The sequence below is a fragment of the Sarcophilus harrisii genome, chromosome 1 (genome assembly GCF_902635505.1).
Source record: "Sarcophilus harrisii chromosome 1, mSarHar1.11, whole genome shotgun sequence".
In the NCBI taxonomy this organism is placed as follows: domain Eukaryota; kingdom Metazoa; phylum Chordata; class Mammalia; order Dasyuromorphia; family Dasyuridae; genus Sarcophilus; species Sarcophilus harrisii.
In genome coordinates, this window is record NC_045426.1 from 684,701,576 (window position 1) to 684,720,157 (window position 18,582).

The window sequence follows — 18,582 nt, forward strand, 5'->3', positions numbered from 1 at the left end:
ATGATCTATAATAAAATTATATATAATATATAATCTATTATATAATAATAATTCTAATTATTTATTACATAAAACTTATATAATTATGTTATATTATAATAATAGCATTTATAGATAGCTTAAGACTTAAAGTTTCATTTATTGTGCCATTTGATCCTCACAACAAACCTGTGAGGTAGGTGCTAATATTATCCCCATTTTACATATGAGGACATTGAGGCAGATACAGTTAAGTGACTTGCTCAGGGTCCCATATCCAGAAAGTACATCTTCCTGACTCCAGGATCAACGATCCATCCACTGCATTCCCCAGCTGCCTCAAACGAGAAAATGAGATCCCAGAGCAATGACTGGGTCAAAGCTGTTTGGCCCTGACGCTGGCCACTAGTAGTGGTTTCCCCAAGTACCTTGAAATGGCGTTCCACGGTGGAGAGGAAGCGAACGTTGTCCGAAGCTTCCACGTGATACTTGTACAAATCGTTCAGCAGGGGTTGCAGGTTGGCCAGAAGCATGGAGTCGGCCTCCTTCATGACTTCTATGACTTTTCTCACCACTGGGAGCTTGGCCTGCTCGTGGAGAGCACTGAAGGTCGCTGTTCTCTCCCTCCAGAATTCTATTTCTGCCAATGGGCCGTGACCCTAAGAACAAGAGCAGAGGCAAAGACAAAGATGTGTGTCATAAAAACAATCTCCTTTGGCCCATCAGGAAGGGAAGGTGGGGAAAGCATAAGTTCTCAGGACCTCAGGAAGCTGGTAAAAATGATGACAAAAATGAGTTCCTGAGGGATGAAAAGGAGGAGCTGTCAGGTCTGATGATTCCTCTGCAGCTTCAGCCTGGAGCAGAACTGAAGCGTCACAATCCTGTCCCTCTGAAACCAGAGCTCCCTGGCCAGCTCATGGTGGCCCCTGTTGCTCAGACCCAACCCCAGGAGAAGAGCCTACAGAGCTCAGCTTGAGGTGAGGGGAGGCAAAGTAATCAGACTGCGCCCTGGATCAGGACACTTTAGAGCCAGCCAGAACTGTCCCTGAGGTCCTGAAATGACCACACACAAAATATTGCAAGAAAGCATCCACAAGATCATCCCAGACCTTGCTTCCAGAAGTACAGCCAAGCAGCCTTTGGAGCTGGGAGGGGCCCGAGAGGCTGTGTGGTGTGACCCCTTCGTTTTACAGATGAGGAAACTGAGGCACAGAGAATTAGATGACTTTCCCAGGACCACATGGCTAATAAATAACCAAGGCTGCGGGCAGATAGAGAAGCCAGCTGAAGTCAGGAAGTAGGTTGAAAGAACGAGCAGACAAAAAAAAAGCATCCCACCCTATAGAAATGTTCTGGTAGCTACACCCCCAGAGTGTTAATGCCAGATAGGAAATATCAAAGCCCAGCATCAGATATGACAGGTGGGATCTGCTCTCTCAGGGAAGGAAATAAGCATTTATATAGAACCTACTATGTGCTGGTTGTATGGACTACTTTTGTCTGACCCATGGCAGAGCCTTTGAAGCTCATATTGGTCTGATCAGCCACATTCAGACATACTGTAACTCATTTGGAACATAAGGAAGTCATTCTGGTCCTCTTCACAAAAGCAGGATAACCACCATTATGTGCAGCCATTGTGCTAAGCATTTAACAATCATTATCTCATTTGATCCTCACAATAACAACCGTCATTATTCCTATTTTACAGAGGAAGAAACTGAGGCAAATCAAGGTTAAGAGCCTTGTGCAGGGTCACAGAGTTAGTGTTTGAGGCAGGATCTGGACTTGGCTCTCTATCCGCCAGCAACACCAGCTACCTCTCTCAGTCCCCTAATAGCAACAAAGGCAGATTAAATCTGAGTTCAGGAGGCAATGTGATGTAGGGAAATGAGGAGCAGGGTTCCAGCCTCACTTTGGAGGTTGAGAGCTGCTTCCCAGGGACCAGGCTTCTCAGAAAACTTTCAGCGGGTTACCTGAGGGGTCTTCTTCAACTGTCCATCTATGGCCGAGGAGATCTGATTCAACCAGTTGATCACACATTGCTCCAAGATATCCATTGCTTCTGGGTCAGCGGCAATCTCCCACACTTCCCTGTCCAGGCTAATCACCGGCATCTCCAACTTAATTTCTCCTGTTGGGGGCAAAAATAAGTTAGGGCCACCCACAGCATTAGGAAGCAGGTTCATTGACTTAACAGTTAATTGAGTGGTGGATAAGATGCTAGCCTCAGACTCCTGGGTTCCTAATCTCCCCACTGCCCACCCTGGATATTTATTAGCAATGTGAGCTTAGGAAAGTCACTTAATTCCCTGTTGAGGGAGGGGTAATATATTTAGGAGTAGCATGTAAAAAATTATGTAACCCTAAGGGAAACTAACCTATCCATTCTTTGGGGTGAGGGAACTGCGACACCCAGCCTGAAGCTTGTCTGCTTCTGTATCTAGTACTCCCTCTTCCCCTCAGAAGGACGGCATCCACTTCCAGCCAGAAATGTCCAATTCCTCTGGACTTTCAATAAAATTTCTTTGTTACCCGACTTTTGGAATCAGCTGATTTCTAACAAAACTTAGTAAATATGTTGGTTAGTTTCTCAGAACTATGGGGTTTTTTTCTTTTTTATTCTTTTTTACAAATGTAGCATTTTACTACTGGGCTTATACCCCAAGGAGATACTAAAGAAGGGAAAGGGACCTGTATGTGCCAAAATGTTTGTGGCAGCCCTGTTTGTAGTGGCTAGAAGCTGGAAAATGAATGGGTGCCCATCAATTGGAGAATGGTTGAGTAAATTGTAGTATATGAATGTTATGGAATATTATTTCTCGGTAAGAAATGACCAGAAGGATGAATACAGAGAGGCTTGGAGAGAATTACATGAACTGATGCTAAGTGAAATGAGAAGAACCAAGAGATCATTATATACCTCAACAATGATACTGTATGAAGATGTACTCTGATGGAAGTGGATTTCTTTGACAAAGAGACCTAATTCAGTTTCAATTGATCAATGATGGACAGAAGCAGCTACACCCAAAGAAAAAACACTGGGAAACAAATGTAAACTATTTGCATTTTTGTTTTTCTTCCTGGGTTATTTTTACCTTCTGAATCCATTTCTCCCTGTGCAACAAGAAAGCTGTTTGGTTCTGCACACATATATTGTATTTAGGATATACTACGACATATTCAACATATATAGGACTGCTTGCCATCTAGGGGAGGGGGTGGAGGGTGGGAGGGAAAAAATCAGAACAGAAGTGATTGCAAGGGATAATGTTGTAAAAAAATTACCATAGCATGGGTTATGTCAATAAAAAGTTATTATAATAAAAAAAAGAAAAAAACGTAGCATTTTACAGGGAGAGAACACTAGTGATAAGAATATATATAAGGGGACTGTGTAGCCCTCATATCCCGTAACATAAAATGTGCCTTACCCTCCAACTCTAGCTATAGAAATCTTTTAGGGGGCATATGGTGGGGCAATTCAAATCCAGAAAGCCTTCCTATTCCCACTCCAACCAGATTATATTTCTCTCCTTGGAACCTTAATAACCTTGGAGGTTTTTTCCCTCTTCCTTATAGTATACACTATAACGTATCTCGTATTTTTATTTGGCCCAGAACTGTGACTTCATCAGTATGAGAGATTCCTGACATAGAAACTCTTGCTACAGATTCAGACTTTCAAATCTTCATCTTACAGAGGCACCTTCCCTCTCCCCTCCTCCCTTCAGTTTCCTTTCCAGTATTGTCTTCCTCCATCCGATTGTAAAATCCTCTAAGGAAGATAATTTTTTTGTTCTAACTAGTATCTCCAATGTTTAGCACAATGTCTGCTAATGCATTTAATTGTTTGACTGGTTGTTGCCCTTCCTCCTCAAAGAGGACCAGAATGACATTGCTATGTGAGAATTGAGTTACAGTGTGTCTGACTGTAGCTGATCAGAGCAGTGCTCAGGATGCTCTGCCACAGGTTGGACACAAATGGTCCCTAGGAACATTTCAGTGGCTACTTTAAATCTGTGCATCTCCAGTTTCCTTTGGGCTAATCCAATTCTGCTTTGCTCATAGAGCCCAGCTCCTTCTCTGATGAGGGCACACCAAGCTGGGCCATTCAGTGCCGTGTCTCCCATGTCATACAATCAATTGTAAAGTTCTTAGGAGACACCTTGAGAATGTTCTTGTATCACTTTTTCTGAGCACCTTGTGAGAGCTTTCCCTGTGCAAGTTCTTCATAAAATAACCTTTTTGGTAAGCATACATTTGGCCTTTGAACAATGTGACCAGTCCAACAGAGCTGTGCTCTCTGGGATAGAGCTAGAATGGCTGGCAGTTTAGTTCAAGAAAAAACCTCAAGGTCTGGTATCTTATCCTGCCAGGTGATCTTCAGAATCTTCTTAAGAAAATTCAAATGGAAGTGATTCCACTTCCCAGCATGATACTGGTATAGTGTTCAAGTTTCACAGGCATAAAACGATGAGGTCATCACAACGGCTCTGTAGACCTTCACTTTAGTGATCAATCTAATCCCTCTCCTCTCCCACATTTTCCTTCAGAGCCTCTCAAACACAGGGCTAGCTCTGGCAATGTATTTATCAACCTCATTATCAATGTGAACCTTCCTGGAAAGTACACTGCCAAGATAAATGAACTTGTCCACGGCATTTGAAACTTCTCCATTTGCTACGAGTGATGGTTCCACATGTGGATGGTCAGAGCTGGCTGATGAAGGACCTATGTTTTCCTGGTGTTAATTATTAGGCCAAAATTAGTACAAGCAGCAGAAAATCATTCCATACTTTGTAGCAACTCAGTTTTGGAAGCGACATGGAGTGCACCATTATCTGCAAACAAAAAAATCATGCACTAACATTCCCTCTACTTTAGTTTTGACTTGTAGACTTTTCAAGTTGAAGAATTGACCATCTGTGCAGTAGCTGACTTTGACGCCATGTTTATCTTCACTGAAAGCATTTGACTGAAAACATCATTTCTATTGCACTTTACTTTTGATGGAATTGAATGCTGCCTTCTTAGAGATGGATGAACTATCCTGCTGGTAAGTCTGTGGAGTTCTTGTTTTTCATTTAACAGCTTCTGAATCTCCCCTTCATTTTCATCAAATCAGTCTTGATGTCTGTGAATGTTCTGGCCCAGATGAGCAAATGCAGTGCTATATACACCAAATCCCTGAAAGCTGCCCTCCTTTTCCGCTCCATTGTTGCCAGTATGTTGGCTCAGCTTAGCACTCCGAGTTAGCAACAAACCGTTCCCTCTCAGAGAAGTGCTATAATCAGTTGACATTAATTCTTCTGACAGTCTTTTTGCCTTTTGTTGCAGGCAAATATTCAGCTTGGAGAAGTAAGTCTATGATCAGTCCAGCACTCTACACCATACATTGCCTTGCTCACTCTCCCCTCCTGTCTCTTCTTGTAACAATCACAGAGTCTATTAAATGGCAGTATTGCTGCAGGGGTACATCCATGAAGTCTTATTGCGTTTAGGTAAATGGAATACAGTGTTGGTGAAGAGAAGGTCATGAGATGCCCAAATCTTCAATAGTAAGGGACCATTGCTATTGTTATTCCCAACTCCATTCCTCCCAAGGACTCCCCACCATGTCTGGTAGTCTGAGCCTTACTCTAGCATTACAGTTACCCAGAATTATAATTTTATCCTCTTTTGGCACATTGATGATAAGGGTCTCCAGGTCTTATAAAATTTTTCTTTGACCTTATCAGGGTTCATCATGGAGGGAGCACAGAAATCGATGATAGTGGCAATTTTCTTTTAAGTGGCAATTGTATTGTCATGACCCTGTCATTCACTTTTTTGGAAGGCATGTTAGTTAGCTTGTTGACTAGATTAGTTTTGATTGCAAGACTTACACCAACTAAATGGCACTCCCCTTCACTGAGACACTCAGAAAACCATGTATCCAGCTCCAATTTCAATAAGCTGGCCTTCATTTGCCTTGTTTCATTCAGGTCTGTGATGCAATACCTGTTGAGTTCTCCTGCAGCAAAAGCTGTTCTTTCATGTTTACTGGATTTTGTGTTGTCTATTAGTGTGTTTACATTCCATGTCCCAAGAGAATCAGCTTTGCACAAGTTTTTGCGTTTTTTAGTGTCTTGACTACAGGGTGGGATCTCCACCTGCCTTGGTAATCAGGCCACAGTTGTGTAAGAAGACAATTTTTAGGGCACCCTTCCTCACACCTGGAGGGGAATCAGTGTGAAACTTAAAAGGCTACTCAGACACGCACCAGCTGTTGAATCCCATTGCTGCTTCCAGTGAGATGATCCTATGGCCTTGGCTACACCTGTGTGTTCAGGGGTATGACTACAACTCCCATTTTATCTACACTTACTGCTTCATCACTCATACACTGCCATTGAGATAAGCAGAATTGATCAAATAGATGGCGACGTCTTTTGATTTGTGGATAAATTGAATTTAAGTAAGGCAGAGTTGCCCAAAGACATCAGGTTCACTCTCTCTTCCAGAGCCATCACTATCCAGTGGTAGGAGACTACTAAGGATGGTTCCAGATGCAGTGGATGACCTGGACATCTTTGGTGTCTGACCACGCTCTGAGTGCTCCATAACACCTGCTTCACCTGCCTTCATAGCTATTGGAACAAACTGTTCTCATCAGGAGACACTTAATAAATGTTTACTGACAAACATAAGAACTTTTCCATCTCATTAGTGCTTGCCCTAACCTCAGCTGAAATCACTGTGTATGGTTTGCATTGATTTGCCTATTCACATGTTTCCTCTTGGTAGAATATAAACTCTCTGAGAGCAGGAATGTTAGCATGGGGAAGCATTTAATAAATGCTTTCTGATTGAAAGAACATTATATTAAGAAGAGATAAGCCTCCTGGACAAGGATTCCCGATCCGATGAAAATTAACGGGAAAACTGGAAAGCACTTTGGCAGAAATTAGGTTTACGCAATATTTTCATTTCCTTCCTGAACCTGGACAGTACCAATGCCATGCCATGAATTGCTTCCATGTGAATTGTTTTAGGAAGATTCTGAAGATCATTTGGCAGGATAAGATAGCAGACACTGAGGTCCTTTCTCAATTAAATTGCCAAGCAATGCAACTCTACTACAGAGAGTACAACTCCATTGGGCTGGCTACATTGTTCAAATGTCAAATGTATGCTTGCCAAAAATGTATGTATATTATGGAGAACTCACACAGAGCAAGTGCTCACTGATGGTCAGAAAAAAATGATACCAATCTGCAAACAAAAAATCATGCACTAACATTCCCTCTACTTTAATTTTGACTTGTAGACTTTTCAAGTTGAAGAATTGACCATCCGTGCAGTAGCTGACTTTGATGCCATGTTTATCTTCACTGAAAGCATTTGACTGAAAACATCATTTCTATTGCACTTTACTTTTAATGGAATTGAATGCTGCCTTCTTAGAGATGGATGAACTATCCTGCTGGTACAGTCTGTGGAGTGTATCTCTTAGTGTCTTGACTACAGGGTGGGATCTCCACCTGCCTTGGTAATCAGGCCAAAGTTGTGTAAGAAGACAATTTTTAGGGCACCCTTCCTCACACCTGGAGGGGAATCAGTGTGAAACTTAAAAGGCTGCTCAGACACGCACCAGGTGTGTCTCTTAAGGTATCTCTTAAGAACTTTAGAATCGATTGTATGACATGGGAGATACTGGCACAGGACCACCAGCATGGTGTGCCCTCATCAGAGAAGGTCCTGTGCTCTATGAACAAAACAGAATTGAAGTAGCCCAAAGGAAACCTGAAATACACAAAATTAGAGAAGCTACCCCAAATGTTCATATAGACTATTTGCCAAGCTTGTGTTGGTCTGATGAGCTACAGTCGGACACACTGTAACTCAACTCTAACACAGGGATGTCATTTTGGTTCTCTTCGAAAATGAAGGACAACAACCAGGTTTACATAAACACTACTTACTACAAAAAGGTCCAAAGGGATGAAGAACTGATCATAAAAAGAAACATCATAAATACAAGAAGAGAATGAGATGAAATACTGATCACAGACATGGAGAAGGGAAGAATTCCTAAGCAAAGGACAGTCAGTATTCAAGGAGCTATTAGAACACTCAGACAATAATGCACTGTGGATGGGGCTAGGGATTGGTCCAGCCATTCTGGAAAGCAATTTAAACTTGCATCCTCCTGAAAAGTGACAAATGTCCATACCAGATATTTCAATTCTAGGCATATGCACGAAGGAGATCAAAATTAGAAAGAAAAGGTCCCATACATCCTAAAATATTCCCAGCAGTACTTTTTTGTGACAGCATAGATCTTCAAGTAAAGTAAATGTCTATCAATTAGGGAGTATTTAAGCAAAATGTGGTACATGAGTGGAATATTTCCAAGTCATAAGAAAGGATGACTACAAGGAATTCATCCCAACAGGAGAAGATCTATATAAACTGATGCAAAAGTAAAGAAAGCAGACTAAAAGGAAAAAATAGACACCTTGACTAGAGCAATGTAAATGGAAAGGGGAAAAAAAGAAAAGGAAATTTTTTTTAAAAAGGAAAAGGAAAAAATAAATTCTATAATGTATAATTATAATGACCTCACTTAACCCTGGAGAAGAAACAATATGCGTCCTTCTCTTTGGAACTTAAATGGAGGATTTTCTGGAATGTTGCATACACTTCTAGATGCAATTAGTACGTTTTTTTAGTTTTGTTCAACTGTTTTATTCTTTTATTTTTTAACTTTTCTTATTAGGGAAGGGTGGCTAGCTAGGGGAGTGGGAAGGAATATATTCTGAAATGAGTATAATGTAAAGAGGGAGAAAGAAAGAGAGAGAGACAGAGAAACAAAGAGAGAAAAAAAAGAGATAGAGTCATAAAAATGCAACCCAAAAAAAAATGTTTTAAAGGAAAAGGAATGATTCCTCCAAACCTAATCGGGGGTACTCCTGCACTAATTTGTCACAGTAAATGCATTCATTTTTAACCAGAGAGAGACAGAGACAAAGACAGAGAGCCATAAAAACGCAACCAAAAAAAATGTTTTAAAGGAAAAGGAATGATCCCTCCAAATCTAACTGGGGGTACTCCTGCACCAATTTGTCACAGATAATACATTCATTTTAACCAGAGAGAAAACACACACATACACATCCTTCACCTTCCAGTTGCTGTATGGTTCTCCGAATATTGTTGGTGAATTTCTGCATGTTCATTAGGAATTCATCCCGTATTAGTTGGATACTGTGGTATTCTATTGTCTCCCCAGGCAGTTTCTCCACGGTTCCCCCTCCAGGAGGTGTCACATCTCCTGGAATCAGGGATGACGAAAATTCCCCCCTGTGTTGATTGAAGGAGAGAGCTGGCATAAACACCTGAAATGTCAATTGATTAGGCAAATTACACAGAGTTTGCTCTCAACTATTTCCCGCCTTAAATTAATTCCATTTTTAAATCCTTCCCTGAACAGGAAGCTTTCATGAGAATAAAGAGCAAGGCTCAAGTAGAAGGCCCTGAGTGGAAGTTCTGCTGACTGGATGGGGCCTGGGCGTTCCCTTCACCTCTGAGCCTGTTCCCCCCGGGAACATGCTAGACCAGATCTCTCTGGGATCTTTCCCAAGTCTAAGTGTATGATCTTATAAATATTAATTAGAGGCACAACTATACAGTAACTGCCCCAAATTAGCACCAGACAGGAATGAACGCGAACTAGATTTGAAAGAAATTAGACTGTGATTCAGGAACTTAACAAAAATTAATCCTAGCCTCCTCCAAAATACGGTTCTCCCACAGGCTGTAGGGATATTAGAGGTCATTGAATCCGGTCCCTCTGTTCCACGGATGAAGCTCTGAAGCACAGATCAATAAAGTGACTCACATAGATAGTAAGTCAAATTGTAACTGAGGTCTTTTGACTCCAATACTCTTTCCGCTGAAGTACCTCTCTCCCAAGTGTGCAAAGCAAAATCATCGGTACTGTTGGCTTCTAGCTCGTCTTCCTGCCTCTCTTCCCTCCACTGGAATCCATCCTCCACACGGCTGCCAAAACATCACCTGACAGCTATCTGTCAGGCCACTTGTTTGCCCACCATTGTCCAAGAGACCACCAGTCTGGGACCAGAACAGCACAAGACTAGCCTGGTCTCACAACCCTCTGACTCCAAATGACTGGGGAAGATATTTGGAGTGTTTGTCATTTAATGTGCTTTTCTGCTATTTCCTCTGAGTTTCTTTTTAAATAAAAAAATATTTTTTTAAACAACCAATAAGAATTTATCATGCGCTACTACGTGCCAGACATTGTGCACTGTGCAAAGACAAAACAGTCCCTGCCCTGAAGGAACTTCCAATCGATAGAAGTAAAAATAAATACAAAAATATACAAAAACTTTTCAGCAGCAGATTTTGAAAAAATAAAAGATTCCTGGGAATTGGAAAAGTTCTCACATGGGAGATGGCACTGAACCAATCTTTGAAAATGGTTAAGGATTCCAAGAGGGGGAAAGAGTGCATCAGAGCCATGAGGGACAGCCTGTGCAAAGACATGGTGATGGGAGAGAGAATGTCCTATGGGGAATGGAAAGGAGATCAGTTTAGCTGGAATGTAGAGTGCATGACATAGGCTAATGTGTAACAAACCTGGAAAGGTACAATATAGTTAGTACTGATTTCTTGTGGAAAAGAGATTCAGAGATATAGAAAATGGAGGTGTGGAGTAATAATGGTGCTGGGGCATGAGCCTAAGAGATTTTAAATGGCTGGAACTACCTAGAAATGGGATGTCAGCCTACAAATCGCAAGCCAATGATCCCAAAATAATCTGGAGGATAATCTTTCTTCCCAGTGCATGGTCTTGAGACAGACATAGGTGAAGACATTTCCTAAAAGTCCCACATTATGGCAATGTCTGGAGTGTGACAGAAGATTCAATAGTGATGGGGTCATGGCTGAATAAATTGTGGTATATGAATATTATGGAATATTATTGTTTTGTAAGAAATGACCAGCAGGATGATTTCAGAAAAGGCCTGGAGAGAAATGAGCAGGACCAGATCATCATTATATCCTTCAACAACAATACTATATGATGATCAATTCTGATGGACGTGGTCCTCTTCAACAGTGAGATGAAGCAAATCAAGTCCAACGAAGCAGTAATGAATTGAACCAGCTACACCCAACAAAAGAACTCTGGGAGATGACTATGAACCACTACATAGAATTCCCAATCCTTCTATTTTTGTCCTCCTGCATTTTTTATTTCCTTCACAGACTAATTGTACACTATTTCAAAGTCCAATTCTTGTACAGCAAAATAACTGTATGGACACGTATACATATATTGTATTTAACTTATATTCTAACATATTTAACATGTATTCGTCAAACTTCCATCTGCATAATAAGGGGTGGGGGGAAGGAGGGGGAAAGTTGGAACAAAAGGTTTTGCAATTGTCAATGCTGAAAAATTACCCATGCATATATCTTGTAAATAAAAAGCTGTAATTAAAAAAATTAGTTATGGGTCTTCTTTTAAAAAGTTGTATAGAGGGATAGCTAAGTGGTACAGTGGATAGTCTATCCACTAAATTTTGGAGAATCTGAATTCAACTCTGGTCTCAGATATGTCATTCTGGGCAAATCACATAACCCTAATTGTCCCCCAAAATAAAATTTGTTGAGCATTACAATATCACACCATTAAAAAAAATCAAAACTTGGAAAGCATTACAATATAATACCATCAAAAAAAATTAAAACTTAGAAAACGACAATAGGAGGATATTCATTCTTACTTACGTGAACCAAAATGTGCTTAAGCATGCGTAGAATGTGTCCATTAAGGATCCCATATTCTAGTTTTTCTGGCATGAGTTCCATAGCTTCCTTCATATCATTAGCTTCATTAATTGTCTCTGAATGGGACAGATTTTTTAAAATGAAGTCGCTAAAAACAATGGCAAATAACATTTTCACAATAGCGGTATTCTTTTTTTTTTTCTTCTTAAACAGATGCAAAATAACCTTAAAGGGCAAGATTAATTTAAAAAAAAAAAAAAAAAAGATAGAGCCAATATTCTCTGAGCACACTAACAACTTGGGATCTTAGAATAAAACTCTGGCTCTGTTAATTAGTTAGCAGGTTCACACAACAGCAAAACAGGCAGAGCTATACCAAATTACCCAGTATCAAGACTTGGGTTGAAAGCAAATGAATTAAAGAATAGGGATAGAAATCCTCTGGAAGTGTCAGGAACTGTTTGATTAATGCCTGGCTTTGGGGCCATCACTGAAATAACATCTGTGCTTCCTTTTTTCCCCTCAATTCGTGTCTATCGACTATAAGCTGATAAATTGATTTTGACTCTTGTAGAAATTCTAGAGCACGTTATTAAAGGGATGATTGATGAATTTTTAACAATGATAATATAACAATTATCTAGTGAGGCACCATGGTGTAATAGATAAAGGGTTAGTCTTGTAATCAGAAAAAAATCAAGTTCAAATCTTGCTTCTAAACCCAATGCTGCATGATCATTTTTTGAATTTGAATATTATTGACTGGAAGTTACCTAGAGTCACAGCTATTCGGTCTCGAGTGGGAGCTACTGTTAGGCAAGCCAGATCCTCAAAGTCCCTTTTCATTAAGGGGTTTTTATATGCTAAGAACAAAGAGGGCACTAGGCTAAGTATTCTCATTTGATACATGACTCTTGAGATGTAGCAGCCTCCCATGTTCCATTACAAAAGGCACACCAAGGATGCCCATCAATTGGGGAATGGCTGAACAAAGCAAAACATACTGAACCAGGAATACATTGTACACAGCACAGATGTGTGATGATCTACTATGAAAAGTTCTTCTCAGTGATTCAGTGATCCAAAGCAATCCCAATAGACTTTGGACAGAAAATACCATCTGCATCCAGAAAAAGAACTATGAAAATTTAACACAAATCAACACATTCTATGTTCACTTCTTTTTTCTGTTTTTTTTTAAACTCTCCCATGGCTTTTCCCTTTTGTTCTGATTTTTCTCTCCCAACATGATTCATAAAGCAATGTGTAATAAAAAAAAATACATTTACTACAATAAAAAAAACAAGAAGTCCACCAAGGAGAATATTTGTTCATTCCTTTAAGAGAGTTATGTTCACTCCAGACACTGGCCAGATTTCTGGGGTAAACACAGGCCTGTAAAAAAAGTATACTTATTAATTAAGGTACCAGGAGGATGGCTGACCATTCTTGTGTGCTTCCCTGGCATTCCATCAGATAACTGAAAGCATGTTCTCATGTTCTTAGCAAAAAAAAAAAAAAATTACACAAAAGACTTGGCTGAGACTTACTTAAGATTCCTTGTTCACTAGGATTCCTTGCAGGTTTGTATTCTCAGCCCCTAGCACCATGCTTGGCATTTAATGTTCATGTGACCTTGAGCCAGAGCATGGTAGAAAGGGGAGGCCCTATATCAATTAAATCACAGAACTAATGGGGAAAAAAACAGAGCACAGTAAGAGAAACCCAAAGGAGTTTCCCTTTGGAAACTTTGGTAGATGGTCCCACCAGACATACTCTGGTGAAACCACATCAGATGATTACATGTATTCCTAGAGGCCACACAGTGGGAAGAATGGGAAGAGTCCATAAGAGGACAACCAGGATAGTGAAAGGAAGGGGAAGGGAACAAGCATGTAATCAACACCTATTATGTCCCAGGCACTGAGCTAAGCACTTTTCAAATATTATCTTCACTGAAAACTAGGAAACTAATATATTGTTGGTGGAGCTGTGAACTGATCCAACCATTCTGGAGAGCAATTTGGAACTATGTCCAAAGGGCTATAAAAATGTACATGCCCTTTGATCCAGCAGTACCATTAATGGGTCTGAATCCCAAAGAGATCATAAAGAAGAGAAAGGGATCCACACGTGCAAAAGTGTTTGTGGCGGCCCTTTCTGTAGTGGTAAGAGACTGGAAACTGAGTGGATGCCCATCAGTTGGGGGATGGCTGATAAGTTATGTTTTATAAATGTTATGGAATATTATTGTTCTGTAAGTAATGATCAGGATAATTTTAGAAAAGTCTGTAAAGACTTATATGAACCGATAATGAATGAAATGAGCAGAACCAGGAGATAATTACACATAGTAACAAGAAGATTATGGGATGATTACCTATGGTGGACTTGGCTCTTCTCAACAATGCAGTGATTCAAGGCAATTCCAATAATTTGGAGTAGAAAATACCAGCCACATCCAGAGAGAGGACTATGGAGACTGAATGTGGATTAATGCATAGTATTTTCACCTTTTGTGGTTGTTGTTGCTGTTTGCTTAGTTTTTTCCCTTTCTCATGATTTTTCCCTTTTAATCTGATCTTTTTCTCACAACATAATATGGAAAGATGTTTAAAATAATGCACATGTTTTAACTTATATCAGATTGCTTGCTGTCTTGAGAAGAGGGGAGTTTAAAGGAGGGAGGGAGAAAATTTTAGAACACAAGGTTTTACAAAAGTGAATGTTGAAAACTATCTTTACATATATTTGGAAAAATAAAATTCTATTATCATATTATCTCCATTGATTCCCACAACCATCCTGGGTAGTAGGCAGACAAAGATTACATAACTTGCCAGGGAAACAAAGCTAGTATTTACAGAAGGATTTGAACTTAGGGCTTCCTGATTCTCCATCTAGCACCCTACCCATTGCTCCATGTCTTGTGAAGAGCACAGAAGCAGCATTTGAGAATGTTTATCCTGGAGAAAGGAACATTAAGAGGGACATAATAGCACTGTCTCCAAGCAGAGTCATCCCTTTAAAAGAGGGAATGAACTTGTTTAGCTTGCACTGTTCCAAAAGAGTAATGGGAAATGTACAGAGAGTAAAATTTAGCTTTCCCATACGGAAAAAAATTCTGATAATGAGAATTATCTCAAAATAGGCTGGGCAGCCATGAGAGACAGGGGCACCTATTCAGCAGAGATCCTCAAGCCAAAGCTGGGTGATCCTTGGTTGGGGTCTCTTGAAAAGTAGTAGATTCTTTTTTAGGCTCAGGCTGGAACCTCCTGAGATCCTGGATGTCTGTGAATGAGTTCTCTGAACTCTTACATTTATTGAACTTTATTTTATGTTTGTGGCAGCCCTTCTTGTAGTGGCAAGAAACTGGAAACTGAGTGAAGGCCCATCATTGGAGAATGGCTAGATAAGTTATGGTGTATTAATGTAATGGAATATTATTGTTCTGTAAGAAATGACCAGTAGGAGGATTTCAGAGAGTTTTAGAGAGACTTACATGAACTGATATAGGGAAATGGGCAAAACCAGGAGATCACTGTATACGGCAACAAGATTATACAATGATCAATTCTGATGCTCATGGCTCTTTTCAACAATGAGATGATTCAAATTATTTCCAATAATCTTGTGATGAAGAGAGCCATCCACATCCAGAGAGAGGACTGTGGGAACTGTGTGGACCACAACATAGCATTTTCACTCTTTTTGTTGTTTGCTTGCATTTTGTTTTCTTTCTCATTTTTTTTTCCTTTTTGATCTGATTTTTCTTGTGCAGCAAGATAACTGTATAAACATATATACATATATTGGATTTAACATGTATTTTAACATATTTAACATGTATTTAACACATCTGCTCTCTAGAGGAGGAGGTGGGGGGAAGGAGGGGAAAACTTAGAACATAAGGTTTTGCAAGTGTCAGTGTTGAAAAATTACCCATGCATATGTTTTGTAAATAAAAAGCTTTAATACAAAAATTCAAAGCAAAAAAAAAGAAGAACTTTATTTTATCAGAGAATGGTAACTCAACAACTACTATTGAGTCTGACATCATGCTTCATATTGTAAAAGATATAGAAATGGGCACAGCTCAAGTCCCACCTTCTACAGGAAGCCTTTCCCAATTCCTCTTCATAATAGTATTTTCCCTCTGTTGATTATTTCCAATTTTTCCTGTATGTAGCTTGTTTGTACATATTTGTTTATATGTCATTCTTCCATTTAACTATGAGTTTTGAGAGCAAGGATTGCAAAATTTAATCAAACACACCAAATGAGTTTTGAAAAATTTAAAGACTGGCATAGGAAAGCATGAATCTCGAGGTGAAGACTAATTTTAAGTGAGCTAAGTTCCATCTTATAAAAAATAGTTAATTTAATACTTTTCCTAGAAATGTTGCTAGAAAATATAATTTGACCTACAAATGTACATCTTTTATTGGGCAGAAACAACAGTGAATTTAATTATTTTGATTTATTTGAACAAATTATTTGGCCTTAGTAAGAACTAAATTTGCCATAGATAGTCATGGGAGGGGAGGGAAGGTGTATCATTTAAGTGACAATTTTATATGTGAAATCAATTTGAATTGGGAGAGGGTTGCATCTAATTATATAGAATCAGACAATGTTCTAAACTCTCCAACTATACAAATAGCTAAAAAGATGCTTAACACCATTACAACCATCTAAAGCTGAAAGAGGTTTCAGTTTAATTAATATAATTTGTATAATTATGAGAAATCATTTAACAGTAGATCACATAACAAATTTAATGACAATAAATTTATTGGAAATGAATTAGGGGTATTGGAAGGCTACTCCATTTGTCAAATCATGACTGAATCATAACCATAGGTTGGCTAGGCAAATATACACAAAAGCATTCTTTGGCAATCAATTGATCATATGGAATTTACAACAGAGAGTATTGAATATGTTTTGTTTATTGTAAATTGTGTCCTACACGTCTTTTTTTTCTTTTGGGGAATTTTTTGTTAAGGACTTCCCAGCAAAACACTGAAAGAAGATTAGGAAACTACAATGTCCCAGAGGGCAAAGGAGAAGCATTTCAAGGGACAGATAGGCAGCACTGTCAAAGTTGCAGACAGGTGGAGGAGGATAAAAAGTCAAACAAAATATTGTTGAATTTTGGAGAGGAACATAAATCTCTGAAACAAAAACTTCAGGGAAGTGACAGGAATGGAAATAAGACGATCATATATTAAGAAGGGACAACAGGAAGTAGAGGCAATGGGAAGGAGAGAAAATAAAATTTCACCCAAGAATGCTCCTATTGAATAGGATTTGTTCTCAATTTTGCAAACATTTTTCGCGTTGTAGTTTTGTAGGAAACAAACTGAAATATGCGTACCTTTTGTATTTCTGAGAAAGAAAATGACATGTTGATCTATAAATTCTGTGGGAATAACATTATAAGACATTTGAAGATACATTTTGTCAACCATCTGCTTGACGAATTTCTGAAACACAGGAAACATGACATAGAAATATGTATATTGCTTGTACCATTCATCAAAAAAAAAAAAGTGAGACAACTTCAGAGAGGCAATATTTTCTGGTGCCCAAACCCCAGCAACATGAGTAGTTCAAACTATCAGGTTGGCTGTGAATTCAAAGCCTGATCTTCCTGTTAGTTTGTTAACTGGTTGCCTTCTAAAAAAAAATTTCCTGGCTGATAGGAGGGAAAGTTTTCCTAGGTCAACTCTGCCATCTCACCTAGAGCAGATCCCCACTCATTCTGAGCCAATCTTGCCCGAAACAACATGGTCATAGAGCTTAATGAGTCTCAGAGGCCACTGGGTCCAATTCCTTCCTTTTACAAGATGAGGGAACTGAGACTCAATGGGGCATAAATCAATGTTTTCAAAAGTGACAGAAGGGGCAGCTTGATGGAGCAGTGGACAGAGCATCAGCCCTGGAGGAAGGAGAACCTGAGTTCAAATGTGACCTCAGATACTTGAACATTGCCTTGCACCCTCCAAAAAACATGAATCCTATTCTTCCCACGCTCGATTTACACACAAGAGTCTTACCCAGTCACCCAGACTGAAAAGGTCAAAGTCAGGATTTCTACACTTCCATCACACAGGCCTCCCCTAAAATGCTGTGGGCCTTCTTCAATTCTCCTTCCAAGAGGAGGGCCATGGAAAGCGATTTCTAATCTGGTATGATTAGATGTCACAGTTGCTGGGATAAAGGCGTCCTACTCGAGGGGGAGGATGCTATTCAACAATGCTTAGGACTAAAGGAGGACATGAAAAATACTTTGCAAACTTAAAAAATGAGGTAAATGCTAATACAAAGCTACTACTGGAGAGTGAAATATATTAAGAACATCCCAAATTAATAATTAAGTACCCTAAAAAGCTAAATAACATATAAAATCTTTAATGCTATTTAGATCACCCTAATTGTTATTAGAGAGGCAATATGGGATATAAGATAAAGGACTGCCCTAGAAAAAAGGAAGTCTTGGGTTCAAGTTCCATCCTTGACCCCTGAATTGGCCCATCTGGCTGTGTAATCTTGGGCAAGTCACATAATCTCTCAGTGCCATAGACAATAAGACCCTAAGGTTGATAGAAGGATGTTTTTTCCTTAGGAGTTCCCTTTACCAATGAAATCACAAGTCCAGTAAACAAAAGCAAAATATTATTATTATTTTGTTCTTGTATCAGATTGTAAGCTTCTTGAGGGCAAGTACTTTTTTGCCTTCCTTTATATCCTCAGTGCTTCGATCAGAGATCAGCATATTGATGTTGT

At 39.4% G+C, this 18,582-nt stretch overlaps 1 protein-coding gene across 1 annotated transcript in view; it reads right to left on the minus strand.

Annotated features, from left to right (window-relative positions):
- The window catches only part of DNAH10 (dynein axonemal heavy chain 10), a 145,762-nt gene that overhangs the window by 116,680 nt on the left and 10,500 nt on the right, over positions 1-18,582 (minus strand). The window contains exons 4-8 of the mRNA XM_031948437.1: positions 17,171-17,279; positions 11,791-11,906; positions 9,152-9,365; positions 1,956-2,113; positions 408-638 (exon numbers count right to left, since the gene is read on the minus strand). Coding sequence (XP_031804297.1) covers positions 408-638; positions 1,956-2,113; positions 9,152-9,365; positions 11,791-11,906; positions 17,171-17,279 — 828 coding nt within the window. The remainder of the gene's footprint in view (positions 1-407; positions 639-1,955; positions 2,114-9,151; positions 9,366-11,790; positions 11,907-17,170; positions 17,280-18,582) is intronic.